Source organism: Chiloscyllium punctatum, chromosome 11 (genome assembly GCF_047496795.1).
Source record: "Chiloscyllium punctatum isolate Juve2018m chromosome 11, sChiPun1.3, whole genome shotgun sequence".
In the NCBI taxonomy this organism is placed as follows: domain Eukaryota; kingdom Metazoa; phylum Chordata; class Chondrichthyes; order Orectolobiformes; family Hemiscylliidae; genus Chiloscyllium; species Chiloscyllium punctatum.
The window spans coordinates 77,624,369-77,652,073 of record NC_092749.1 but is presented as its reverse complement, the minus strand read 5'-3'; the positions used below and the strand labels follow the sequence as shown (position 1 = coordinate 77,652,073).

General features: G+C 42.1%; 1 protein-coding gene and 1 long non-coding RNA gene across 3 annotated transcripts in view; one reads left to right on the top strand and one right to left on the bottom strand.

The window, feature by feature from the left end:
* rsph3 (radial spoke head 3) overlaps positions 1 to 27,705 on the bottom strand; it is an 82,120-nt gene that overhangs the window by 2,066 nt on the left and 52,349 nt on the right. Inside the window, exon 7 of the mRNA XM_072581083.1 lies at positions 11,506 to 11,592. Within this exon, the coding sequence (XP_072437184.1) occupies positions 11,506 to 11,592 (87 nt within the window). The remainder of the gene's footprint in view (positions 1 to 11,505; positions 11,593 to 27,705) is intronic.
* LOC140483119 (uncharacterized) overlaps positions 10,427 to 27,705 on the top strand; it is a 62,273-nt gene continuing 44,994 nt past the window's right edge. The window contains exons 1-5 of one of the 2 annotated variants that reach the window (XR_011961898.1): positions 10,427 to 10,514; positions 11,567 to 11,681; positions 14,040 to 14,093; positions 15,247 to 15,437; positions 18,480 to 20,350. This is a non-coding gene — a long non-coding RNA (uncharacterized lncRNA). Of the gene's footprint in view, positions 10,515 to 11,566; positions 11,682 to 14,039; positions 14,094 to 15,246; positions 15,438 to 18,479; positions 20,351 to 27,705 lie in introns of those variants that run through there. The other variant, XR_011961897.1, reaches the window with a different exon arrangement.

Genomic DNA, 27,705 nt, shown 5'->3' with positions numbered 1-27,705 from the left:
TAACCCCGGGAATTACAGGCCAGTTAGTCTTACTTCTGTGGTAGGCAAAGTAATGGAAAGGGTACTGAGGGATAGGATTTACGAGTATCTGGAAAGACACTGCTTGATTAGGGACAGCCAGCACGGATTTGTGAAGGGTAGGTCTTGCCTTACAAGCCTTATTGAATTCTTTGAGGAGGTGACCAAGCATGTGGATGAGGGTAGAGCAGTGGATGTAGTGTACATGGATTTTAGTAAGGCATTTGATAAGGTTCCCCATGGTAGGCTTATGCGGACAGTCAGGAGGCATGGGATAGAGGGAAATTTGGCCAATTGGATAGAAAACTGGCTAACCGGTCGAAGTCAGAGAGTGGTGGTAGATGGTAAATATTCAGCATGGAGTCCAGTTACAAGTGGAGTTCCGCAGGGATCAGTTCTGGGTCCTCTGCTGTTTGTAATTTTTATTAATGACTTAGATGAGGGAGTCGAAGGGTGGGTCAGTAAATTTGCAGATGATACAAAGATAGGTGGAGTTGTGGACAGTGAGGAGGGCTGTTGTCGGCTGCAGAGGGACTTAGATATGATGCAGAGCTGGGCTGAGGAGTGGCAGATGGAGTTCAACCCTGCCAAGTGTGAGGTTGTCCATTTTGGAAGAACAAATAAGAATGCGGAATACAGGGTTAATGGTAGGGTTCTTGGTCAGGTGGAGGAACAGAGGGATCTTGGGGTCTATGTACATAGATCTTTGAAGGTTGCCACTCAGGTGGATAGAGTTTGTAAGAAGGCCTATGGAGTATTATCGTTCATTAGCAGAGGTATTGAATTCAAGAGTCGTGAGGTGATGTTGCAGCTGTACAGGACTTTGGTTAGGCCACATTTGGAGTACTGTGTGCAGTTCTGGTCGCCTCACTTTAGGAAAGATGTGGAAGCTTTGGAGAGGGTGCAGAGAAGATTTACCAGGATGTTGCCTGGAATGGAGAGTAGGTCGTACGAGGATAGGTTGAGAGTTCTCGGCCTTTTCTCGTTGGAACGGCGAAGGATGAGGGGTGACTTGATCGAGGTTTATAAGATGATCAGAGGAATAGATAGAGTAGACAGTCAGAAACTTTTTCCCCGGGTACAACAGAGTGTTACAAGGGGACATAAATTTAAGGTGAAGGGTGGAAGGTATAGGGGGGATGTCAGGGATAGGTTCTTTACCCAGAGAGTGGTGGGGGCATGGAATGCGCTGCCCGAGGGAGTGGTAGAGTCAGATTCATTGGCGACGTTTAAGCGGCATTTGGATAGGTACATGGATGGGTGCTTAATCTAGGATAGAAGTTCGGCACAACATCGTGGGCCGAAGGGCCTGTTCTGTGCTGTATTGTTCTATGTTCTATGTTCTATGTTCTACGTGCGCGTTATAGACAAACAATGTCCAAATGACCTCTTTAAAGAAAGTGTTTGTGATATTTATTACATCGTACCATTTGATAGAGTATTTAGAAAAGTTAAGATATAATGTTAAAGAAACAGTGGTAACTTGTGTACATAATTAGTAAGCAGAGAAAATCCCTTTTCTTTTTTAAAAAATTCAATCACAGGACGAGCATGGATAGGCCAGCATTTATTGTCCATCCCTAATTGCTCAGCGGGCAGTTAAAGAGCCAATCCAATTGTTGTGGGTCTGGAGTCAAATGTAGGTCAGACCAAAAAAGGATGGCAGTTTCCTTCCCTAAAGGGAAGCCAGCAGCAAGGGGAAACATCCTACTACATCATCCTGGCTAATCATAAAAGTGCAGGAAAGTGGCAATTTCCATTTCCCTTGATATTAATATCCAAAATCTATCAAATTCTGTCTTGAACATGCTCAATGATTGAGCCCCTATAACCCTCTGGGTAGGGAATTCCAAATTTACTGCCCACTGAGTGGAGTGGGCAGTAAATGCCCAATAATCATCACTGCTTCATTAAAACCACAACACAAGGAACATATTAATTTCCTAGACAGTACAGTACTAATAGACTCAATAAAACAGGCATATGTTAGCCACAAATTTCCTTATTCTTACAAAAAACTCTATTAACAAAAAGCCATCCCACTGCATCAAATTTCTGTGCAGTGAGGTTGAAACTAAATTTGTATGATGTAACAGTCACTGCACCTCAAGTAATTCATAGTGTGCAAGACACTTTGAAATGAAATAACACAAGTGCAAATCTTTATGAAATAAACTGTTCAAGATTTAATTTTACAATTGACAAAGTTCACTACAATCTCACCCACTATATTTTCCCTCCTACCCTCCTGCAGCTTAATTTGGAAATTCCACCTTAATTTTAAGGGATGCATTACCTCAGCTTTCCAGTTTCCAATGGTGTATATTCACTTGAAATGATTAATGTTGTTTTCTTCACTTTGCAGACTCTTGCCCCACCTACAGACCCTTCCTCCAGCTCATTTCCCAGCCCCTCCCTAACTACTGCAGCTCCTCTTCCCCTGCAAAATTTTGCAGGGTGAGCAAAAGTGTCAGATGGTGTGAGTAAAGTGTCAACAGTTGAACAGAACTGAAAAGATGACCTATATAATTCAATTAATTGAAGCAGAGAGATACAAAATTTTTAAAAATGCAGTGGTGCTGGAGACAAACTGAATGGTTGGAATAACAAGATTGGTATGCCGAGGATTTAATGATTAATGCCGAGGATCTAACCAAAGTAACAAGTAATCCAAAACTTGATACAATCTCTCTACCTGAAGTTATCAAGGTGAAGGTGTCAATACAGAACAGTAAGGAAGATTTTACAGATACAGAACAGTATGGTGGGGCCATATGTAGCATGACTTGAACCCAAGATCATGGTTGAAGCTGTCTTCATGGATACAAAAATTGACTGTCAGTTTCTGCTCAGCCATTCTGTGTTGTTGTGTATCTCGAAGGGCATCTTGGAGGAGGTTTACCTGAAAATTGGAGGCTGAATGTCCTTGACCGCTGAAGTGTTCCCTGACTGGAAGGGAACATTCCTGTCTGGCGATTGTTGGCAGTGTCCATTTAGCCATTGTCATATCGTCTGCATGGTCTCACCAATATAATATGCTTCGGGACATCCTTGCTTGCTATGTATGAGGTGGACAACATTGGCTGAGTTACATGACTATCCGCTGTGTACTTGAGTTGGTGTTCCCATACGTGATGGTCATATCCATTTCAATGATCTGGCATATCTTGCAGAGGTTGCCGTGGCAGGGCTGTGTGGTCGATGTTGTCCTGAAGGCTGTAGTTTACTGTGAACGATAGTCTGTTTAAGGTTGGGAGGCTGTTTGAAGGCGAGAAGTGTAGATGTAAGGATGATCTTAACGAGATGTTTAGCGTCATTGATAACAGGTTGAAGATTGCGAAGAACATGGTATAGTTCCTCTGCTCCAGGTAAGTACTGGGCAAAGAAGGGGACTCTATTGGTTGTGTCCTGTGTCTGTCTTCTGAGGAGGTCATTGCGATTTTTGCCAGAGCATATTCGAACTGGCGATCAATGAGTTGAGCATCATGTCCCATTCTTATGAGGGCATCTTTAGGTATCTGTCATGTTCCTTCTCATTTTAGCAGATCCTGTGTATACACAGGGTTTGTCTGTAGGGGATGCGTTCTTTAACGTACTTAGGGTGGAAGCTAGAGAAAGGTTGCATTGTGATGTTATTTGTGGGCTTGTGGTAGAGCGAGAGACTGAGGTGGTTGTCCTTGAAGGAGATACGTATGCCCAAGAATAAGACTGATTCTGAAGAGTAGTCCATGGTAAATCTGATAGTGGGATGAAACTTGCTGATATTATTGTGTAGTTGCTGCAGTGATTCCTCGCCGTGTCCAAAGGAAGAAAATGTCAAAGTATCTGGTGTATGGCATTGGTTGGAGGTTCTGTGCAGCAAAGAAATCTTGCTCAAACTTGTGCATGAAAATGTTGGCATATTGGGGTGTAAATTTGGACTCCACTGCTGTTCCGTGTGTCTGGATGAAGAGATGGTTGTCAAAGGTGAAGACGTTGTGGTTGAGGATGAAGTGGATGAGTTATTGTATGGAATCTGGAAATCGTTGGCGTTGAGTATTGAGGCTGTTGCAGTGATGCTGTTGTTACGAGGGATGCTAGTGTGGAGTGCTGAAACATCTATTATGATGAGGAATGTTCCTGGTTGGACTGGTCCATAGGTGTTGAGTTTCTGTAAGAAGTCTGCAGTATTGCGTCAGAAGCTGGGGGTTCCTTGTAATGCGTTTCAAGATGCCCTGGACATGGCCAGAGATGTTCTCACACAGGGTCCCATTGTCTGATATAATAGGACTCCTCAGTGTGTTGGCTTTTGTGATTCTTCAGAAGCCAGTAGAAGTCTCCCTATGGGAGGAATACGCAGGATGAGAGTGCACAGGATACTCTGAAGGTCTGGATAAAAGGCCTTGATCAGTCTGTTCAGTTGATCAGTGTGTTCTTTGGTTGTATCAGCAGGTAGCTTCTGTACTGTTCCTGGTTGTTTGATTCCTGGTATGCTTCTTTGAAGCAGTCTGTTCTATTCTGTATGACAATGGCTCCTCCTTTGTCTGCTGGTTTGATGACGATATTGCAATTACTCTGGAGAGCATGGATGGCATTGCACTGTGCTTGGGTGACGTTCTGCACTATCTTGTGAGAGTGGCTGATGAATCTGGGTTAACACATCTCCTGATGGCTTGATAATACATGTCGAGTCTAGGGCAGCATCCTTCCGGATGGGTCCAATGCAAGGGTGAACATCTCGTCAAAACCATCCCTACATCTCCACTTCTCACCTTCAAACAACAGCCAAACCTTAAACAGACCATTTTCAGCAAACCACCCAGTCTTCAGGACAATATTGAACACCACACCACACAATCCTGCCACAGCAACTTCTGCAAGACGTGCCAGATCATTAACATGGATACTACCATCATCACATGGGAACACCACTCACCCATGAAGACGACCTCAACAGTAATCTTGGGTTCATGTCATGTTACATGTAACCCCACTGTACTGTTCTGTACCTGTAAAACCTTCCTTTCTGTTCAGACATCATTACCTTGATAACTTGTTATGACCTATCTACTTTAATTAGTTTATACAGTTTTGGATTACTTGTTACTTTGGTTAGCCCCTCGGCATGCGACTCTTATACCTATCATGTTATTCCAGCTATTTGGTTTGTCTCCAGCACCACTTTATTTTTAAAATTTTTGTCATTATCTCTCTGCCTCAGTTAATCTTTAGTTGCTATTCAGCTGTTGACACTTTACTCACACAGTCTGACGTTTTTGCTCACCTGCACAGACTTATTATTCTGCCTGTTGACACTCCATTTACAACATTTGTATGATTTTTTGATCTCTCTGCCTTTAAATTCTGTGCCTGTAGTTCTCTTCACTTCACCTGACGAAGAAGCAGCACTCCGAAAGCTTGCGATTTCAAATAAACCTGTTGGACTATAACCTGGTATCGTGTGACTTCTGACCTTGTCCACCCAGTCCAACCCTGACACCTCCACATCATAAGATATTAAGGACAAAATACTTTTTATAGGAAAAATTATGGAGAAATTAATAAGCACTAGACTTGGGCACCAGCAAATATTTAGACCAATACGAGTACAAAAATGTGGATTTTACAAAAGGAATTATGCAGTGATCAGTGAAGTGCTACACAACGTTGGCCAAATAACAAGACTGAAAACTTACGAGTATGATTGTCCACCTAAGAGATCACATGCCATGGGTCATGGGTCTGATGAGCATGATCCTAGAGTCATATTTCCATACATTTAACAGCTATTTCCAGGAGTTGGAAATATTCTTAACCGAGTGAGTATAGCCATTCTTATTTCTTGGTCCTTTTCTGTTCTTCCTTTTGTTGACAGGTGTCTTTGAAGAGTTGTGTCCCTTCATAGTTGGTTTCCTCTAAATGAGGGCCCTATGCTTTGGCATCTATGTTGCATTTCATGAGGGATATCTTTTGAGAGTCTATGAAATGCCTTCTTTGTCCTTCCCTTGTTCAAGTACCTTCCTTGAACTGGGTAATGCTTCTCCTATGCCAGGTTCCAAGATTGAATTTGACTTTAGTTTTCAGACCACAGGTAGATGAGCCTGCTGAATGTGGTTTTCCAGTCAGAGTGGTATGGAACAGATTATTTTAAGGAGACCTTTGCCAACCCCTTCCTATGCTGGCTGAGTAGAATAGATCTTGAAGATGGCTGCTTAGTTGTGAAGAAAGCTACCACAATGCTCTCCTGTTTCTATATGAAGAGTGAAAATCATGTGATATCAATGGCTGTGATAGAAGATGAAGGCTGCAGCAGTAGGGAGATCTCCCGTCATTGAGACTTCCTTGCAACTGGAACAGAATCTGTCTTATGTCAAGGACTGTGCACTCCCATGTGAAAAGATGCACAAGGCATATACATAGAGGAATTCAAACCCTTGCATACACAACCCTAGCCCTGTGAGAGGTGACTGGGACAGGTTTGAGAGATCTGGAAAGCCCTAGCTTCAGACTGGCACATAGGCAGTGGAGTTTGACTCCGTCATTTTGCCCTTGGAATTCTATCCATGGATTACCACCTTCCTGTGGTGGAGACTGAGTGTTCTGTTGATCCCAAGTTCAATGCATCAGGAGTTCTCAACCTTGCAGGACCAGCAAAGCGCAATCCAAAACAAGTCCTCAATAGCGATCCAGTCAAAAGATATAGACCAGATAATGCAATAATGGCCACAAAGCAATCTCAACCCCTAAGATTTTGATGACTCTAATAACTGGGATTGGAACAATAACCGCTACAAAACATAGGTTGTTGGAAAGTTGAACTAATTCTGAAGTACCAGGTAAAAGCCAATCAGCTTTAAAAGTAAACAGAGTTTTTTGATGAAGTGACCAGGAAGGTTGACTTGGGAAAGACAATAGACGTAGTCTATATGGATTTCAGTAAGACCTTTGATAAGGTTCCACCTGATATGCTGCTCTGGAAGGTTAGATTGCATAAAATCCAGGATGAGCTGGCAAATTGGATACAAAATTGGCTTGATGGTAAGAAGCAGATGGTAATAGTCAAAGAATGCTTGTCGGACTGGAGGCCTGTGACTAATGTAGTGCCTCAGGGGTCAGTGTTGGGCCCATTGCTGTTTGTTATCTACAGAGGAACCTCGATTATCCGAACAAGTTGGGTGGGCACTATTTTGTTCGGATAATTGATTATTCTGTTAATTGATTTGGTGCCTTTCCTCTGGGGCTTGGAGTTTTCTATTAAGTCTGCTCCCCGTTCAGGAGAGTCGATATTGGATGCCGCCTGACAGGTTGTGCTTTACCAGCATCACACATTTTGACTCTGATCTCCAGCATCTGCAGTCCTCACTTTCTCCACAGATTGAGTAAATCAAATTAGTCACAAAGCCGTAAAGGAGTGCATGTGGTATGGTTTGCTGGACCAATACATTGAGGAGTCAACTAAAGACTCCTTGAGAATGAGAGATCATATTATGAGAGAATTCTTCATCAAGATGGAGAGTGCAATAGTTGATTCTGAGACTAGGCCCTGAATCTTACAAAGGGAAACTATGATGGCACGAGGTGTGAGGTGGCAATGATGCATTCTGAAACATTACTGAAAGGAATGACAATGGTAAACATTCAAAGAGTGAATGGATGAACAACAAAAATTGTTCATTCCTGCATGGCACAAGAGTTCAAAAGAACAGTGGTTGAATCACAGCTTATGAGGAAAGTTAAGTGATTGTATCAGATGCAAAAGAGAGACATACAAATTGGCAAGAAAGAAAAATAGACCTAAGGATTGAAAATAGTTTAGAAGTCAGCAAAGGAAGACCACAGGATTGATTAAGAAGGGGAAAATAGCGTAAGCTTGTTGTAATCATAAAAACTGACTTTAAAAATTTTTTTATAGGTAAGCAAAGAGAAAAAAGTTGGTGAAAAGTAGGAGTCTTACAGTCAGAAAGGGGGGGGGGGGGGGATTTATAATAGGGAACAAAAAAACTGACAAACTACATTCATACTTCACTTCAGTCTTTAAAGGAGAAGACGAATAACACACCAGAAATGTAAGGGAACACAAAGTTCCGTAAAAGGGAGGTACTGACGTAACCCTGTATCAGTATAGAAATGGTGTTTGATGAATTAATATGATTTAAAGCAGATAAATCTCAAGGCCTGATAATCATATCTCAGAGTACATAAAGAAGTGGCCTTAGAAAAAGCAGATGCATTGGGGTCATCTTCCAAGATTTTTAGATTCTAGAACAGTTCCTACAGTTGGAAGGTGACTAATGTAACCCCATTATTTTAAAAAGGGAGGCAAAGAGAAAAACAGGAATTATAGACCATTGAGTCTGACGTACATAGAAGGGAAGTTGCTAGAGTCCATTATCAAGGATTTTATAGCAAAGCACTTACAAAACCGTGGTAAAATCAGACACAGTAAGCATGGATTTAAGAAAAGAGAAACCATGCTTGACAAATTTACTGGATTCTTCAAGGATGTAACTGGTAGAGTTGATTAGGGGAGTCAGAGGATGTGGTTTATTTGGACATTCAGAAGACTTTCAACAAAGTCTCACCTAAAAGATTAACGTGTAAAATTAAGGTGTATGGGATTACAGGTAGCATATTGAGATGAACAGAAAATCAGTGAGCACACACGAAGTGAAGAGTTTTTCTGAATGGCAGGCAGTAACTTGTGGGATACAACAAGGATCGGTGTTGATAACTGGTGTCCCAATAATATATGTTAATAATTTAGATCAGGGAACTAAATGCAATGTCTCAAATATGCAGATGATACAAAGCTGGAAGTGTGAGCTGTTTGGAGGATGCAGAACATGTTGCAGTTTGATTTGGATAGACTGAATGTACAAAAGCATGGTAAAGCATAATCTGGATAAACGAGAGGTTCTCCACTTTGGTAGCAGAAAGAGGAAAGAAGATTATTATTTGAATGGTAAATTGAGAGAGGAAAAGGGTCAATAAGACTTGCGTGTCCATGTGATTCAGTTGCTGAAAGTTAGCATACAGGTGCAGTAGGCTGTATAAAAGCAAACTGTATGTTTGCATTCATAGTGAGAGAATTTGAGTACAGGAATAAGGATGTCTTACTTCAATTATATAGGGCTGAAAGTGTGTTGCTGAAAAGCGCAGTAGGTCAGGCAGCATCCAAGGAACAGGAGAATCGACGTTTCGGGCATAAGCCCTTCTTCATAAGCCCTTCTTCAATTATACAGGGTTTTGGTGAAGTCACCGCTGGAAAATACTGGGTGCATTTTTGGTCTCCTTATCTGAGGAAGAATGTTCTTGCTATAAAGTGCAGCAAAGGTTTACGAAATTGATTCCTGGAATGGCAGGACTGACGCATGAGGAGAGATCGAGACTGTTATGATTGTATTCACTAGATTTTAGCAGAATAGAAGGGGTTAGTGAATCTCATAGAAACCCTCCAATTCTGACAGGACGTGCAGGAAGGATGCTCCCAGTGGCAGAGGAACTCAGAACCAGGGGTCATAGTTTAAAGATAATGGGGTAAACCCTTTCTCAGGTGAGAAATGTCATTATTCAGAGAGTGGGGAGCCAGAGAAATTCACGACTCCAGAAAGTGGTTGAGGCTAAAACATTGTATTTTTTTCAAGGAGGAGGTAGATACAGCTCTTGAGGCTAGAAGGATTAAGGCATATGATGGGAGGGCAGGATTAGGGTGTTGCGTTCAATGATCAGCCATGATCAGTGTGAATGGTGGAGCAGGCTTGAGGAGTCAAATGGCTCAGTCATGCTCCTGACTTCTTTATTTCCATTATAGCAATAATGGATGCATTGCTTGGAAATGTTTCAAAAATCTTTGGACTCTGGAGAAGTACAGAAGAATGGAAAACCATCAATGTGGCACCCCTAGTCAAAAAAGGGAGTGAGGCAAAAATTGGGTTCCTAAAGCCAATCTACATCTCTTTTTGGAATCAATTATTAAGGAAGTACAGGTAGTTCTTCTATAACGCTGTAGTTACGTTCCAGCAAAACCCTGATCAATATAAAAAATGGGACCTACGGGAAAAAAGTGGGGTTGGGGCAGACCATTAAAAAATATTGCTCATGATTGCTCAAAAATCACCTAAAAGTTTAGCACAAAGTATAGTACAGTCTGAATGAAGATTGAAATCATATTTATTAACAAAAGTAAATTTACCACGGTACATTGAAAAAATATAAGAAAGCTGCTCTCTGTACAATACCTCTTACAGAAAACTGCTCTGTCGGCAGCTAACATTAGCACATGCACAGAACAACATGAAGACAACATGTAGACTTTGTCGCCGACATCACGCATGCTCAGAACGACACAAAGCCCGGCACCGATGCTGAGCATGTGCGGACACCGGCTCATGCGCAGAATGGCAAAAACACCAGCGCATGCACAGAATGGCACAGAGATTTCAGTGCGCATATTGGTGCATGCGCAGGACTATGCATGCGAACTGATCCCCACTGGAATTGCACTATTGCCAACAGAGGTAAGTGTTTTCCAAAATACCATTCCCCAATTCTTCAGTGATGTTATAGGCAAATTGTGCTGCCAAAACACATTATCCCAGATCTACCTGTAATAGCAACACATTTGGGAAATCATCATCTAATCAAACAGAGTGACGATGGCTTCATGAAAGGGAAATCATGCCTGACTAATTTATTAGAATTTTGCGAGGAAGTCTCAACACGAGAGAGGAGAAGCAATAAATGTGTTGCACTGGATTTTAGAAGGCAATCAACTAATACCTCACAAAAGGCTAAGTCATAGATAAGAGCTCATGGAATAGAAGGTATATTGGCATGGGTAGAGAATTGGCTAATTGGCAGGAAACACTAAGTGTGGATAAGGGATTCTTTTTCAGGGTGGTGACCTATGACTTGTGGGGTCCATAGGCATCAGTGCTGGGATCACAACTATTTACAATATATAATAATGATTTGGAGGAAGGAAATGAATGTAACAAAATTTTCAGATCACACAAAAGTAGTTGGTCAGGAAGAGGATGTTCCTCTCAATAATGGGACAGTCCATGACTAGAGGGCATGATCTGAGTCTAAACAGGCAACAATTTAACATGGAGACGAGGAAGAATTTCTTCTCAGAGGGCTGAGTTACTTTTGGGGCCAAATCCTTCCGTATATTTAAGGCTGAGATAGGCAGATTATTGATTATTAGGAGAATCAAGGTTACAGGGAAAATTTGAAATGATGAATGTCAGATCAACCATAATCCTACTGAGTGGTGGAGGAGGATTGAGGGCCTGAATAGTGTACTCCTGTTCTTATTTTTTATGGTGTTATTAACCAACGAAAAGGAAGGTCATTAGGCTTTAAATGTTTAGTTTGCTTCTCTTTCCGTGGATAATATGAAATCTGTGGAGTATCTCTTTAATTTTCTGTTTTCAGTTCAGATTTTCAGCAATTAATTGAGTATATACATAAAAATAGAATTGCTTGGATAGATTATCTACTTACTGTCCAACATAGTCCTTCCCAAAATTCTCTTCTCTATCGATTTCTTTGCTTCTTCCATCAGCCAAGGCAAGAATACCTTCTCCACATCTAATGGGGAAAATGACCAGCCATGAAAAAGAATGAAACAATATCACAATTTTCTTCTCATCCCAAGCCACACTACCTGACAAAGAAAAGTGAGTTTACAATTAAGAAAGTTCAACAATTAAAAATTTTGAGAAATCTCTGTAAATCAAGTTAGCCACTGGCTGATTCCCTACTGGTTGATTAAAGAAAAGTATAGCCTAGCTACAAAGATATGTGCATTTTATTTCTATATGTATGTTCAATTACAAGACCAGGTCTACATTGGTGAGAATTGTAAGGAATGTCATTTTTGGCATTTTTGATGTCAAGATTTCCCAGCTCTATACAAGTGGTCTCTGCTGAGACTCAGTACTTTTCCAAGATGGAATGAAGAATCTCATTAATCTATGAAACAGTTAGGGAATGCTCGTGATGTAGTAATAATGTCGCTACCTCTAAGCCAGGTGGATGGAGTTCAATTCAAATTTTTTTGTTTACACATAGTGTAATGTGTGGAATGAACTGCCAGAGAATGTAGTAGATGCGGGTATAGTTACAACGTTTAAAAAACATTTGGATAAACACAGGACTAAGAAATGCTTGGAGCAATATGGGCCAAGCATAGACAGGTGGGACTAGTTTAATTTAGGATTATGATGTGTATGGACTGGTTGGACCAAAATGTCCGTTTTCATGCTATATAACCCTTTTTAAAATTTATTCATTTGCATGATGTGGATGTCGCTGGCTGACCAGCATTTATTGCAGGTCCCTAGTTCCCTTGAGAAGGTAGTGGTGAGCTGTCGTCTTGAACCGCTGCAGTCCACATGCTGTGGGTTGATTCACAATGCCATTAGGGACAGAATTCCATGATTTAACACAGCGACAGTGAGGAAATGGTAAAGGATAGTGAGTGGCTTGGAGAGGAACTTAAAGATGGTGGTGTTCCCAAATATCTGCTGCCCTTGTCCTTCTAGATGGAAGTGGTCATTGTTTTGGAAGGTGCTGTCCTTGGTGAATTGTTGCAGTGCATTTTGTAGATACTACACACTGCTATTGAGCATTGGTGGTGCAGGGAGTGGATGCTTGTGGATGTAATACCAATCAAGCAGCAGTTTTGTCCTGGATGCTGTTAAGCTTCTGAGTGTTATTGGGGCTGCACCCATCCAGGTAAGTGGAGAATATTACATCACATTCCTGACTTGGGCCTTGTAGATAATGGACAAAGGGGTCAGGGGGTGAGTTACTTGCCGCAGGATTCCTAGCCTCTGATCTGCTGTTGTATTTATGTGATGAGTCCAGTTGAGTTTCTCATCAATGATAACCCCCAGGATGTTGACAGTGAAGGATTCCGTGATAGTAACACTATTGAATATGAAGGCTGGTGGTTAGATTGTCTCTTGCTGATGATGGTCATAGCCTAGCATTTGAGTGGCATGAAATATTACTTGCCACTTGTCAATGTTGTGGAGTCCCAGGGCAATTGGAGCGAGTCAGAAAACCTCCTTGTGGGTCTGCTCTGCTTCTGGGCTTGGCCAAGGTGGCCATTAACAGGTTCACGTAGTGTGCCCTCATGCTTGTAGTTGCCAACCTCCTGCCCCTCTTTCATGCTATGTCTGTGCCTGACTGTCCTTGTCCCTGAACGATGTCAACCAACACTCTCAATGCCTTGAGAATAACATAGACACCGCAGAGGATGGAGCGCCTTATTTCTCCCTCCTACTGCCTGCCACAGTATTTGATTCGGAGAAAATGAGGACTGCAGATGCTGGAGATCAGAGCTGAAAAATGTGTTGCTGGAAAAGCGCAGCAGGTCAGGCAGCATCCAAGGAGCAGGAGAATCGACGTTGCGGGCATAGGCCCTAAAGAAGGGCTTATGCCCGAAACGTCGATTCTCCTGCTCCTTGGATGCTGCCTGACCTGCTGCACTTATCCAGCAACACATTTTTCAGCACAGTATTAGACTCGCCAAATTCAGAGCATTTAAATGGTCATTGGATAAACATACAGATGAAGATGGAATAGTGTAGGATTGATGGACTTCAGATTGATTCCACAGGTCGGTGCAACATCGAGGGGCAAAGCTCCTGTACTGCGCTGTAATGTTCTATGTTCTATGTTCAATGTTCTAACTCTGTCTTCATTTAAATCTCCCTGCCTTTGGTGTCATTGCACTGCCCTAAATGAGTTCTACATGTAAATTGGTTATTAGTTGGAATCTTAAATGATTTAGTGGTGGGTAGTGGCGGAAAGTTAGGTGATTCGGTGATGGGGAGAAAACCATTCAGCTATGTAAGAAAGCACTTCTGGATATAAAAAAAAAGTCAGTTACGAACACTACTTAACTCCATATTATGAACGCAAGTAACAGAAGCTGATATTGAATAGTACATGAACGACATCTTACTTTTTGGAATGAAGTTGATGCTGCAAGACAGATAATCTAACTTTCCTATTTGTTAACATAGATTAATCAAGGGAGAAAACTTGGACGTTCGAAGTGCAACAGAAATGCTTTGGATGTAAGTGGTCAAGCAAAAACTGAGGTTGTTTTATAAATTGCAGAGTGTTTTAAAACAATGAAATTTTCTCTGTTGACTTCACAAATTAAAATTTCATTTAACATTCTAAAGTTCAAGCTCAGGATATTGCCAGGGAGTTGACTGTCTGAAACTTATTTTTGAATGATTATGTCTTCACTCTGTGTGTGCCAAATAATGAAATGGACATTTGATCAATGCCCCAGAATTGTGTCCTATAAGAATCTGTCTAGAATTACAAATGGCCTTAGTCTTACAAATGTAGAAGACTAAAACATTATTTTCATCAACGCAGAAGAATAAGGGGTTGGAGTCATAAATAATTATATTAATTATGTGGAAATAATCCAGCTCCCAAATATAAATGAAAATAAGGTAAATTAAGTGGCATTAACCATGGAACATGGTCTAGTTTTCTCTCCATTTCCTTTATTCTTCTGTGAGTCATCGCTATACACAGAACTATGGCTTTGAGCCACGACCAGCTTGATCCTTAATCCACAGAATATCAGTTGATTAAGGGCACTACAATTGGAATGCAAGTAAAGATAGCCGGGAAATAATGAATACAAAGCAAACAGTTAGCTCAGTTGGCTGGATGGCTGGCTTGTGATGCAGAGTGATGCCAACAGCATGGATTCAGTTCCTGCACTGGCTGAGATTACCATGAAGGACTCTCCTTTTCAATCTCTCCCCTTGTCTGAGGCATAGTGACCTGCTGGATAAACCACTTCCAGTTGTCTCTCTTTAATGACTATGGTAACTTTACCCTTCATATCAAATCAATGCAATATCAAATAAAAATCTGATTCTTAGTCACATAGCAGGCCACTAGGAGAGATGACAAAAGAAGAAGTTTGGTCAAAGGGGTTAATTTCTTTCCTTTAACACACATTCATGGGATATGAACATTGTTGGTGCCCATCCTTAGCTCCCCTAGAGGCGGTGGTGAACTGCCTTCTTGAATAACTGTGTATCATTGCTGTAGGTAGACCCACAATGCTGTCAGGGAAGAAATTACAAACCTCCAACATTGAAGGGAGTGCAATATATTTACAAGTCAGGATAGTGAGTGGCTAGAAGGGGAAATTGCAGGTGATGATGTTTCCACATATCTGCTGCCTTGGTCTTTCAGATGGAAGTGGTTGTGGGTTTGGATGGTGCTGTCTAAGGAGACTTGGTGAATTCCTGCAGTGTCCCTTGTTGATGATACACACCGCTACTGTTAAGCATGTGGATATTTGTGGATACGGAACCAGTCAAGCAGTTGCTTTGTCCTGGATGATGTCAAGCTTCTTGAGTGTTGTTGGAGCTGCACTCATCCAGGTAAGTAGGGAGTATTTCATCACACCTGCCTTAGTGGACAGGCATTGGGGAGTCAGGTGACATGTTACTCACTTTCTGGATTAGTGGTGCTGGAAGAGCACAGCAGTTCAGGCAGCTGCTGTGCTCTTCCAGCACCACTAATCCAGAATCTGGTTTCCAGCATCTGCAGTCATTGTTTTTACCTAGCTGACAAGTTACTCACCACAATATTCCTAGCCTCTGACTTGCTCTTGTAGTCACTGTATTTATATAGAGTCATAGAGATGTACCGCATGGAAACAGACCCTTCGGTCCAACCCGTCCATGCCGACCAGATATCCCAACCCATTCTAGTCCCATTTGCCAGCACCTGGCCCATATCCCTCCAAACCCTTCCTATTCATATACCCATCCAAATGCCTCTTAAATGTTGCACTTGTACCAGCCTCCACCACATCCTCTGGCAGCTCATTCCATACACTTACCACCCTCTGCGTGAAAATGTTGTCCCTTAGGTCTCTTATATCTTTCCCCTCTCACCCTAGACCTATGCCCCCTAGTTCTGCACTCCCTGACCCCGGGGAAAAGACTTTGCCTATTTATTCTATCCATGCCCCTCATAATTTTGCAAACCTCTATAAGGTCACCCCTCAGCCTCCGACGCTCCAGGAAAAACAGCCCCAACCTGTTCAGCCTCTCCCTGTAGCTCAGGTCCTCCAACCCTGGCAACATCCTTGTAAATCTTTTCTGAACCTTTTCAAGTTTCACAACATCTTTCCAATAGGAAGGAGACCAGAATTGCACACAATATTCCAATAGTGGCCTAACCAATGTCCTGTACAGCCACAACATAACCTCCCAACTCCTGTACTCAATACTCTGACCAATAAAGGAAAGCATACCAAACGCCTTCTTCACTATCCTATCTACCTGCGACTCCACTTTCAAGGAATTATGAACCTGCACTCCAAGGTCTCTTTGTTCAGCAACACTCCCTGGACCTTACCATTAAGTGTATAAGTCTTGCTAAGATTTGCTTTCCCAAAATGCAGCACCTTGCATTTATCTGAATTAAACTCCATCTGCCACTTCTTAGCCCAATGGCCCATCTGGTCAAGATCCTAATGTATTCTGAGGTAACCCTCTTCGCTGTCCACTACACCTCCAATTTTGGTGTCATCTGCAAACTTACTAACTGTACCTCTTATGCTCGCATCCAAATCATTTATGTAAATGACAAAAAGTAGAGGACCCAGCACCAATCCTTGTGGCACCCCACTGGTCACAGGCCTCCAGTCTGAAAAACAACCCTCCACCACCACCCTCTGTCTTCTACCTTTGAGCCAGTTTTCTATCCAAATGGCTGGTTCTCCCTGTATTCCATGAGATCTAACCTTGCTAATCAGTCTCCCATGGGGAACCTTTCGAACGCCTTACTGAAGTCCATATAGATCACATCTACTGCTCTGCCCTCATCAATCTTCTTTGTTACTTCATCAAAAAACTCAATCAAGTTTGAGAGACATGATTTCCCATGCATAAAGCCATGTTGACTATCCTGAATCAATTCTTGCCTTTCCAAGTACATGTACATCCTGTCCCTCAGGATTCTTTCCAACAACTTGCCCACCACAGAGGTCAGGCTCACTGGTCTATAGTTCCCTGGCTTGTCCTATGGCTAGTCCAGTTGAGTTCCTGGTCAATGGTAACCCACAGCATGCTGATACTGGTGGGTTCAATGATGGTAATGCTATTGAATGTCAAAGGATGATGGTTAGATTCTCTGTAGGTGGAGATGGTCATCTTCTGATATTTGTGCTTTGCAAATGTTACTTGCCACTTTTCAGACTAAACCTGGATATTGTCCAGATGTTGCTGTATTTACATGTGAATTGCTTCAACATGTGAGGAATTGCTTTAGATGGTATGATAAAGTTTGAGAAAGAAAGAGAAAAACATACTTGGACTTATCCTCACCAATGGCCAAAGTTTAAACTGCTAGAAATAGTTAGATTTGTGCAGTTGGAAGTGGCCTGGGGAAGGATTTCACTTCCACCAGGATTAGGCATATAAAGAAGTGGGGTTGAGTCAGGGAGGTCAATAATAAAAGGGGATTAGATATACTCTCATCTCTGATTGACGATGGATGCTTTAAAGCCAAATAAAACAGCCAGATGAAGGGAGTGACCAAGAATAGGAGTCAGGGAAGGGATTTAGGGAGAAGAGGACAACACTGAACCCAAGAGTACTGGTGATCTGACAGAGTGAAAGCAATTCTGGCAAGGAGCAACTTAGCAAAGCAGCAGGACAATTTTCAAAGGAGCAGCACAACTTACTTTCACTAAATCCAGAGGCAGAGCTCTTGGGCTGACATCAGGGTTCAAAGTAACACAGTGCCAAGTGGAAGCTGCTGACTGGGTCAGTGCAGAAGGTGAATATTTGTACCCCTATTATTATTTATACTTTGTAAAGTCTTTACTTTGTAGTTTATGGTTTAAAAGGGCTATATTTTGCTTTAACGAGGTCAAAGGAAGAACAGCCCTTAAAATTTTGTAAATTTCTATCAGGTCACCCCTCATTCTTGAAAGTTCAATTGAAACAAACCAAATTTGTCCAACTTATCCTCATAGCTAATACCCGCCAAACCAGGCAACATTCTGGTAACAAACACAGGAATTGCTGGCAAAACTCTGCAGGTCTCGTAGCATCTGTGGAGAGAAAGCAGAGCTAATGTTTTTGGTCCAGTGATCCTTCTTCAGAACTGGCATTCAGAGCATCTTGGTAAACCATTTCTGCACCTCCTCCAAATCCTCCATATCCTTTGGGTATTGTGGCGACCAGAACTGTACACAATATTCCAAATAATAGAATCACTAGAGTGTGGAAATAGGCCATTGCCCCAACAAGTCCACACTGACCTCTGAACAGTATCTCATCCAGACCCATTTCCTCTCCTATTACTCCACATTTCCTCAGACTAATGAACCTAGCCTACACATCCCTGAACACTATGAGCAATTTAGCATGGCCAGTTCACCTACTCTGCACATCTTTGGACTGCAGGATGAAACCAAAGTACCCGGAGGAAACCCACGCAGACACAGGGAGAAACTCCACACAAATGGCTGCCCGAGACTGGAATCAAACCCAGGTCCTTGACACGGTGAGGCAGCAGTGCTAACCACTGTGCCACCCACAAATGTGGCCTAACTAAAGTTCTATACAGCTGCAACATGATTTGCCAATTTTTACACTCTTATGCCCCAAATGATTAAAGCAAGCATGCTATTTGACTTTTTGACAAACTTATCGACTTGTGTTGATACTTTCAGGGAACTATGGACCTGTATGCTTAGATCTCTCTGTACGTTGATACTACTAAGGGTTCTACCATTTACTGTATACTTCTCTCCCGCATTCGATCTTCCAAAATGCATCGCCTCACGTGTCCAGTTTAAACCCCATCTGCCACTTTGATGCCTAAATCTCCAGCCTATCTACATCCTGCTCTATACTCTGGCAATCCTCCTCATTATCTGGAATGCCCCTAATCTTTGTGTCATCAGCAAAATTACTAATGAGGCCACCTATATTCTCCCTCAAGTCATTTATATATATTACCAACAAAAGAAGTCCAAGCATTGATCCCTATGGAACACCACTAGTTACGAATCTCCAGTCAAAAATACTTTCCACCGCTACTCTGTCTTCCATGACTTCCAGTTCTGTATCCATTTTAGCAGCTCATTGTAGATCACCTTTTGTATCAACCTGCCACGAGGGACCTTGTCAAAGGCCTTGCTAAAGTCCGTGTAGACAATGCCTTCAATTATCTTTATTACTTCCTAAAAAACTCAACCAAATTTGTGAGACAAAGTCATGCTGCCTGATGCTAATAAATCCATATTTTTCCAAATATGAGTATCACTAAGAATCTTCTCCAATAATTTCCCTACCACTGATTAAAGGCTCACTGGTCGGCAATTTCCCTGAAAATCTGTGCTGCCCTCAAGCAAAGGAACCCAGGCTATTCTTCAGTCATCTGTGACTAAAGAGGATGCAAAGATTTCAAATAAGGCCCCAGCAATTTCGTCACCTGCATCCCTCAGCATTCTGGGAGGGATCTCATCAGATCCTGGGGACTTGTCTTTGTTTTCAAAACAGCCCTCCTTTTTTATATTGATACACCTCAGATTACCAACACAGAGTCATAGAATCATAGAGATGTACAGCATTGAAACAGATAGTTTGGTTCAATTCGTCATGCTGACCAGATATCCTAAATTAATCTAGTCCCATTTGCCAGCATTTGGCCCTTATCCCTCTAAACACTGCCTAGTCACGTAACCATCCAGATGCCTTTTAAATGTTGTAACTGTACGCGCCTCCATCACTTCCTCTGGCAGCTCATTCCATACACCCACCCTCCTTGAAAGTAGGTAGATAGGACAGTGAAGAAGGTGTTTGGTATGCTTTTGGTATGGTTAAAGTATTGAGTATAGAAGTTGAGAGGTCATGTTGCAGCTGTACAGGACATTGGTTAGGCCATTGTTGGAATACTGCATGCAATTCTGGTCTCCATCCTATCGGAAATATGTTGTGAAACTTGAAAGGATTCAGAAAAGATTTACAAGGATGTTACCAGGGTTGGAGGATTTGAACTATAGGGAGAGGTTGAATAGGCTAGGGCTGTTTTTCCTGGAGCAACGGAAGCTGAGGGGTGACCTTATAGAGGTTTATAAAATCATGAGGGGCATGGATAGGATAAATAGATAAAGTCTTTTCCCTGGGGTGAGGGAGTCCAGAACTAGAGGGCATAGGTTTAGGGTGAGAGGGAAAAGATATAAAAAGAGACCTTTTGGGAAAAAAATTCACACAGAGGGTGGTATGTGTATGGAATGAGCTGTCAGAGGAAGTGGTGGAGGCTGGTACAATTGCAATATTTAAAAGGCATCTGGATGGGTATATGAATAGGAAGGGTTTGGAGGGATATGGGCTGGGTGCTGGCAGGTGGGACTAGATTGGGTTGGGATATTTGATCAGCATAGATGAGTTAGACTGAAGGGTCTGTGTCCGTATTGTACATCTCTAGGACTCTTTGCATGAAAACGTTGCCCATTAAGTCCCTTTTAAATCTTTCCCCACTCACCTAAAACCTATGCCCTCTCGTTTTGGACTCCTCTACCCTGGGGAAAAGATCTTAGCTATTGGCCTATTAATGCCCCTCATAATTTTATAAAACTTCGTAAGGTCACCCCTCAGCATCCAGGAAAAACAGCCCTAGCCTCTTCCGCCTCTCGCTATAGCTCAAATCTTCCAATCTTGGCAACGTCCTTGTAAATCTTTCTGGAGCCTTTCAAGTTTCACAACATCCTTCCTATAACAGGGACACCAAAATTGAATGCAGTATTTCAAAAGTGAGCTCACACTTCCCAATCACACACCTTGAACTCCAATAGTAGTTTGTTTTTTGCCTGTATTATTACGTAACAACAAAAGATTCACCATCTACCTTGTCCTTTGTGAATACCAATGTGAAGTTATCCTTAAGGACCTCACCCACTTCCTCCAGCGCCACGCATAAATTCCCTCTTTTGACCTTGAGTTTATTTACACTTTCCCTCGTTATGGTCTTGCTCAAATATGAAACACCTTGGAATTCTCCTTAATCATGCTTACTAAAGACATTTCATGGCCTCTTTCAGTCCTAATTCCTTGTTTGAGATCTTTCCTGCTATCTTTGTATGCTTTGCTTTCTCTTAACTAAGCTCTCAATTCTATTGTCACCCAAGGTACTCTAATCTTGCCACCCAACCTTGATTTTCACAGGAACATGTTTGCCCTGAATTTAAATCAACTGGCCTTTAAAAGATTCACATGTGCCAGACGTAGATTTACCGTCAAACAGCTGCCATCATCTACATTCACCAGTCTTTTACTGTGGTAGTTAGCCTTCCCCCCAGTTTAGTACTTTCATTCTTATCCTTATCCATAAGTAACTTATAAATTTATAGTATTATGGTCACTATTCTCAAAATGCGACCTCACTGAAATTTTGATCACTTGACCTGGTTCATTTCCCAACACCAGGTCTAGTATCGCACCTTCCCCAATTGGATTACTTATGCATTTCAAAAAATGATCCTGGACATGCCTAGCAAACTCCCCATCTAAATCCTTGGCAGTGTGGGGAAGTTAAAATCACCTACCATAACCCTGCTATTTGTATATTTTTTCATAATCTGTACACATTTCTGTTTCTCTGGCTGTTGGGAGGCTTGCAATATAATTCCACCATAATTACATCCATCCTAGTCCTAAACTCTATCCACATGACCTTGTTTGATAAGCCCTCCAAAGTGCTTTCCCTAATCAGTTATGCAACTCCCCCACTTCTTTATCATACCTGAAACATCTAAATCCCAGAACATTAAAACTGCTGATCCTGCCCCTCTCTCAACCAGGTTTCTATAATAGCTACAAAATCATAAAGACATGTATTAATCCAAGCTCTAAATTCATCTGCCTGACCTGTCATACTCCTTGCATTAAAACAAATATGATCACCAGTGTTCAGTAACCTCCTTATATCTGTTATTCCTCTTAGTCTTATTGGCCCTTTAAAAGGTTTAATCCAAAGGGATAAGTCATGGCAGGACAGCTCAAAGCTCTCCTGTTTACTTTCTCCTCCTACTCTATGTGGGAATCTGTGCATGTTTCCAGTTCATGGGGCCAGCACATGTGCAGAAGTGTCTCCAGTTGCAGATCCTCGAAACATGGGTTTTGGCGATGGAGCCACAGCAGTGAAGCTGAGAGTATAATGGTTAGCACATATAAAAGGAGCAGTCACACCGCAGGCTAAGACACCATAGACATAAAGGGAATGGGTGATCATCAAGCAGAGTAGAAGGACGAGTTAGGCAGTGCAGAAACTCCTTGTGGCTATTTCCCTGAAAAACAGATATACCACTCTGGATAAGAATGATTGGGGGTGGGGTGGTAGAGTGGCAGTGGAATGGCTTCTTAGGGCAGACATGTACAGCTAAACTTATCACACCAGAGTTAGCTCAACTTCATGGGAGAGGAGATAAAATGTAGGAATACTAGAATAAATAGGCATATCTGTGGCAGCAAATGAGACTGCACATTATTTCTCTGGTGCTCGGGTCAAGGAAATCTCAGAGTGGTAACAGGACATTCTGGAGGGGGTGGGTGAACAGCCAGTGATTGTGGTACATATCAGTTAAACATAGGCTATAGGTTAAAGGGATGAGGCTCTAAAAGTTGAATATCGGGAGTTAGGAACAAAGTTGAAAAGTAGGACCTCAAAGACAGTGATTGCAGGATGAACCGGTACAATATGCTAGTCAATGTAGAAATAAAAAGATGCATCGTTGAGTATGGAGCTTGAAAGATGGTGCAAGTGGGAGGATTTCAAATTCCTAGGACATGGGTGGGACAGGGATCAGTAGAAATTGAACGCGTTCTATCTTTGCAGGACCTGAACTGATGTCTGAGGGCAAGTATTTGCTAATGTGATTGGGTAGGTTTAAACTGCTTTAAACGAAAGTATGGGCATGGGAACCTAAGCAGGATGACAAAGGAAGGAAAAACAAGGAGAGTTATAAAAAGAAGGAAGAACCAAATGCAAAAATGGTAGAAATGGTAGACAAGAATGGGAGGCAAATAGGCCCAAAAGAAAAGTTAGGATCATTAAAAATGGCAAAAAGGCAAGCCTAAAAGCTTTGTATCTTCATGCATTACGCATTCAGAAATTTCACAAACTGATGATGCAAACTGAGGTAAATGGGTATGGTTTCTTAGCCATTACAGAGACACTGGGAACTTAACATTCAGGGATATTTCTTTCAGAATGGCAGGACGATAAGAAAAAAGATGGTGGGGCAGCTTTGTTAAGAAAAGATGAAATAAGGACAGTTGTGAGACATTATCTAGCCTCAGATGACGTACAGTCCACTTTGGTGGAAGTAAATAACAGCAAGAAAAAGAAATCACTGGTAGGAGTAGTGCATAGACAACACCACGCCCTCAAAACAGTAGCCTCAGTGTAGGAAAGGGTAGCAAAAAGAATAGAGCAATGACTATGGGTGACTTCAATCTTCATACTGATTAGATAAATCAATTTGGAAGAATACCTACAATAACAAACTCAGAGTGTATTAGGGATGGTGCCATGGTGCAATATTCATGAGCCAATCAGGAAACAGGCTACCCTGGATGTGGTAATGAGGCAGGTTTAGTAAATGACCTCAGAGTAAAATATCCCCCTAGGAATAGTGATCACACATGCTAGAATTTAATATTCAGTTTGTGTGAGAGAAATTTTATCTGAAACAAATGTGTTTAACTTAAATAAAAGGGAATTCTAATGAAATTGGCATAAAGCAAGCTACTGTGGACTGGGCAGATAGATTGGCAGGAAAGACAGTAAAAGCAAGTAGTGGCAAATATTTGAAGAGGTAGTCAAGAGTGTGTTGCTGGAAAAGCACAGCAGGTCAGGCAGCATCTGAGGAGCAAAAGAATTGACGTTTCTGGCATAAGCCCTTCATCATTTGAAGAGGTAGCACATGATTCTCAGCAAAAATATACACCAGTAATGGGGACAGATTTTAAGAGAGTTATACACCAACCATGGCTAAGAATGGCATATAAAAGGAGGCAAGAATCAGCAGTAGCCCCAAAGACTGGGATAAATATAGAGTCCAAAAGGAGAACTAAAAAGATAATAAAGGCAGAGAAAATAAATTACAAGGGCAAACTTGCAAGGAATATAAAAAGAAAGAGGTCAAAGTGAACATAGATGAATGGGAGGACTGCAGTTGCTGGAGATTAGAGTAGAGAGTGTGGTGCTAGAAAAGCGCAGCTGGTCAGGCAGCATCTGAGGAGCAGGAGAATTGATGAAGGACTTTTTTCCGAAACGTCGATTCTCCTGCTCCTCAGATGCAAAGTGAACATAGTCCCCTCAGAAAAGTAATCTGAGCAGATAATTATGAGGATCAAGGAAACACAGAGGAGTTAAACAGATATTCTGCAGCAGTCTTTATCGTGGAAGATACTTCTGAAATAACTCTTCAGAGGCCAGTATCCTGTCACCTAGTCACCCTTCATTTACACATGAACAGTCCTTAACTTGAGGACTGCCTCAGTATCTCTGACACTCCCCTTTTTATCTGTCAGCCCAAATCAGGGAACTCATTCTATAATGTCCAGCTGGCTGACCCTCATTACAATCAATACATCCCTCCCTGTCAGAGTTTGAGGACATAGGCTGGTCCTTTATCTTGGACTCCTCAGGGTGTTTTAGGACAGGGTCAGATTCCTCGGACTCGATTTCCAATACGGGTAGCGAGGAACACACAGGAGCTTGCGTTTTGCACCAGAAGTGCCTCGGTAGAAATTTACTCTCTTCTTCCAGCTGCAAAGGTGCCGAGGTGGCTACATCCATCTTGTTGGTCTCCGGTTCTGAGGAATCATCAACGCTTGACGGAGAGGGTGAACCACAGTTCTGGTAGCCTTTCAGACTGTCCGAGGGTTAGGGCATATTTTGCTCCCACACTGTTTGTGAATTTGTGCCTTTCATATGGCCCATGTACTTGTTCAGGACTATTACCCTGACCTGAACTTTATACATCACTGGTCCTGACTGGTGTTGACTATGACCCCTGCAGGATCACATTGGTGATTCTTCCACCAAACTTGGTCCCCTGTATCAAACTGTCTCTCTCACTTGGCAGAGTCTTGTGTTTGGCACTGGCGTTCCTGATGCTATTTTACCCTCCTGTCCCAAGTCCAGGAAGATCAGCCTTAAACTGGTGTGTGGTCTTCTAGCCATTAGCTATTCTGCCGGTGCTATCCTTGCAGCTGCATATGTGGTGGTCCTATAATCAAATAGGAACCGTGACAGCTTGGTATTTAGCAAGGTTGGAGGCTATTTCTTTAAGTCAGCCTTCAAATTTTGGATTGCTCTTTCTGCCAGGCCATTGGATGCTGGGTATATGGAGGTGTTGTTGTATTTCAAATCCCATTTGACTTTAGGAAATACCCAAATTCCCTGCTGGTAAATAATGTCCCATTATCTATGATTCAAACTTCCGGAACATGCAATTTTTCTATCATTGTCCCAATGTTTGTTGATCGGACCCTATGAACATCCAACCACATTGACCGGGCATCTGCCACGACTGAGAACATTGAACCCATGAAAGGATCTGCATAGTCAATGTTCAATCAAGTCCAAGGTTTATCGGGCTATTCCCATGGATGTGGGTGAGCTGCTGCTGGTAATTTCTGTTGATGTTTTCACTCATGGCCCTGCCCCACCAATCTGGCTAGATCTGCATTAAAACCTGGCCACCTCATTATGTTGGAAACCCCTGAATAGCCCTGGTGGAGTTCTGTCAGTATTTGGTCATGACCTTGTCGTCTCGGGACAGTAACTCTTGTGCTCCATAACAATAGACCGTGCTCTACCATGAGCTGGTCTCTTTAGGTCCAAAACGCTGTCAATTCAAGTTGTCCTTGAATTAGCCCTTTGGTTTCCCTCATCACCACCAGTTCTTGCAGTTTTGAAAGAACTGAGTCTTTCTGTGTCCAAAGTCTGATATTGTCAGCTGTGACTGGGAGTGAGTCCAGAAAATATAAATATAGAGTCCAAAAGGAGAACTAAAAAGATAATAAAGGCAGAGAAAATAAATTACAAGGGCAAACTTGCAAGGAATATAAAAAGAAAGAGGTCAAAGTGAACATAGATGAATGTAGTCTCTTCCACTGGAAGGACTACTGGTTGTGTATCTGCTAACAGGCGGCTCAATGCACTTGCAACTCGGCCTCCGGGATGGTGTTCTAGCTTGTAATTAATTATAAGCATTTGGCATTAGAGTCCACCACTGAATGTGGCTCAAAACTTATAAATGGCACTGCGTTGCCCTCTCTAAGCAAATCAGTAGGGTATTGTGGTCAGTGATTATCACAAATTTTCATCCATAAAGGTATTGGTGGAACTTCCTCACTTCAAATAAGATTGCCAATCCTTCTTTTTCTATCTGGGCATATTTATGCTCTGCATTATCCAAAGTCTTGGATGCATACTCTATTGGGTTTTCCTCTCCATTGGGACATCTACAAACTAATGTCACCCCGATACCAGACAAGGAGACATCACATAGTAATACCAGATCTTTCTTGGAATCATAGGTTTTGCCAAAACCTATGAGGATGATACCTGTTTCTTTACTTAACTGAAAGCTAGGGCCTGTCCATGAGGCCATTTCCAGGGCTGACCCTTTCTTTTAGGACTTGAATCATAGGTGTCAGGATGGAGACCAGGTTTTATATATATACTTTCCATAATAATTTACTAGCCCAAGAAATGACTTAAGCTCCTAGACAGTTGAGAGCTGGGGCACCTTTGATTGCCCTCACTTTATCTTCCAATGGGTGTAATTGAACAGGCTAATGATACACCAAATGGCAGTCTCATAAATTTGAACAAGCTCTTTTGAGTATTAATTGTAAGACACGTCTGGGAATCCTTGTCTAAACACAATTGCAAGTAAGTGTGGCTTATGTCCAGCTTTGTGTACAAAATCCTCTGAGGGAGGATTTGTGAGCCTCCAGCTGAGAAAAGCAGCTTAGCAGTTGGTTTAAAATCCCCACAAAGGCAAACTGACCTGTCGGGCTCCAAACTTCGTATGACCAGTGCTGCCCATTCCACAAATTGGATTGGTTTGATGATTCCTTTACTTTCCGGCCTTCTGATTTCTGCCTCTACTTTTGCCCATAAGGCAAGTGGCACTAGGCAGGTCTTGCCTCCTGATCAACATGAAACGTGGCCCTGGCGCCTCTAATAATCCCTAGACCTTCCCTGAAGAATTCCAGGTATTTAATTTGGACTTTACTCAGGCAGTCATTTTAGATTAGATTAATTAGATTACTTACAGTGTGGAAACAGGTCCTTCGGCCCAACAAGTCCACAGTGACCCACCGAAGCGCAACCCACCCAGACCCATTCCCCTACACTTAACACTATGGGCAATTTAGCATGGCCAAGCCAATTTACCTAACCTGCACATTTTTGGATTGTGAGAGGAAAGCGGAGCACCCGGAGGAAACCCATGCAGACACGGGGAGAATGTGCAAACTCCACAGTCAGTCGCCTGAGTCGGGAATTGAACCCGGGTCTCTGATGCTGTGAGGCAGCAGTGCTAACCACCATGCCACCCAGTTTTCTAATTGAAAATTGAAAATCAACCAAGGTGAATCTTCCTCA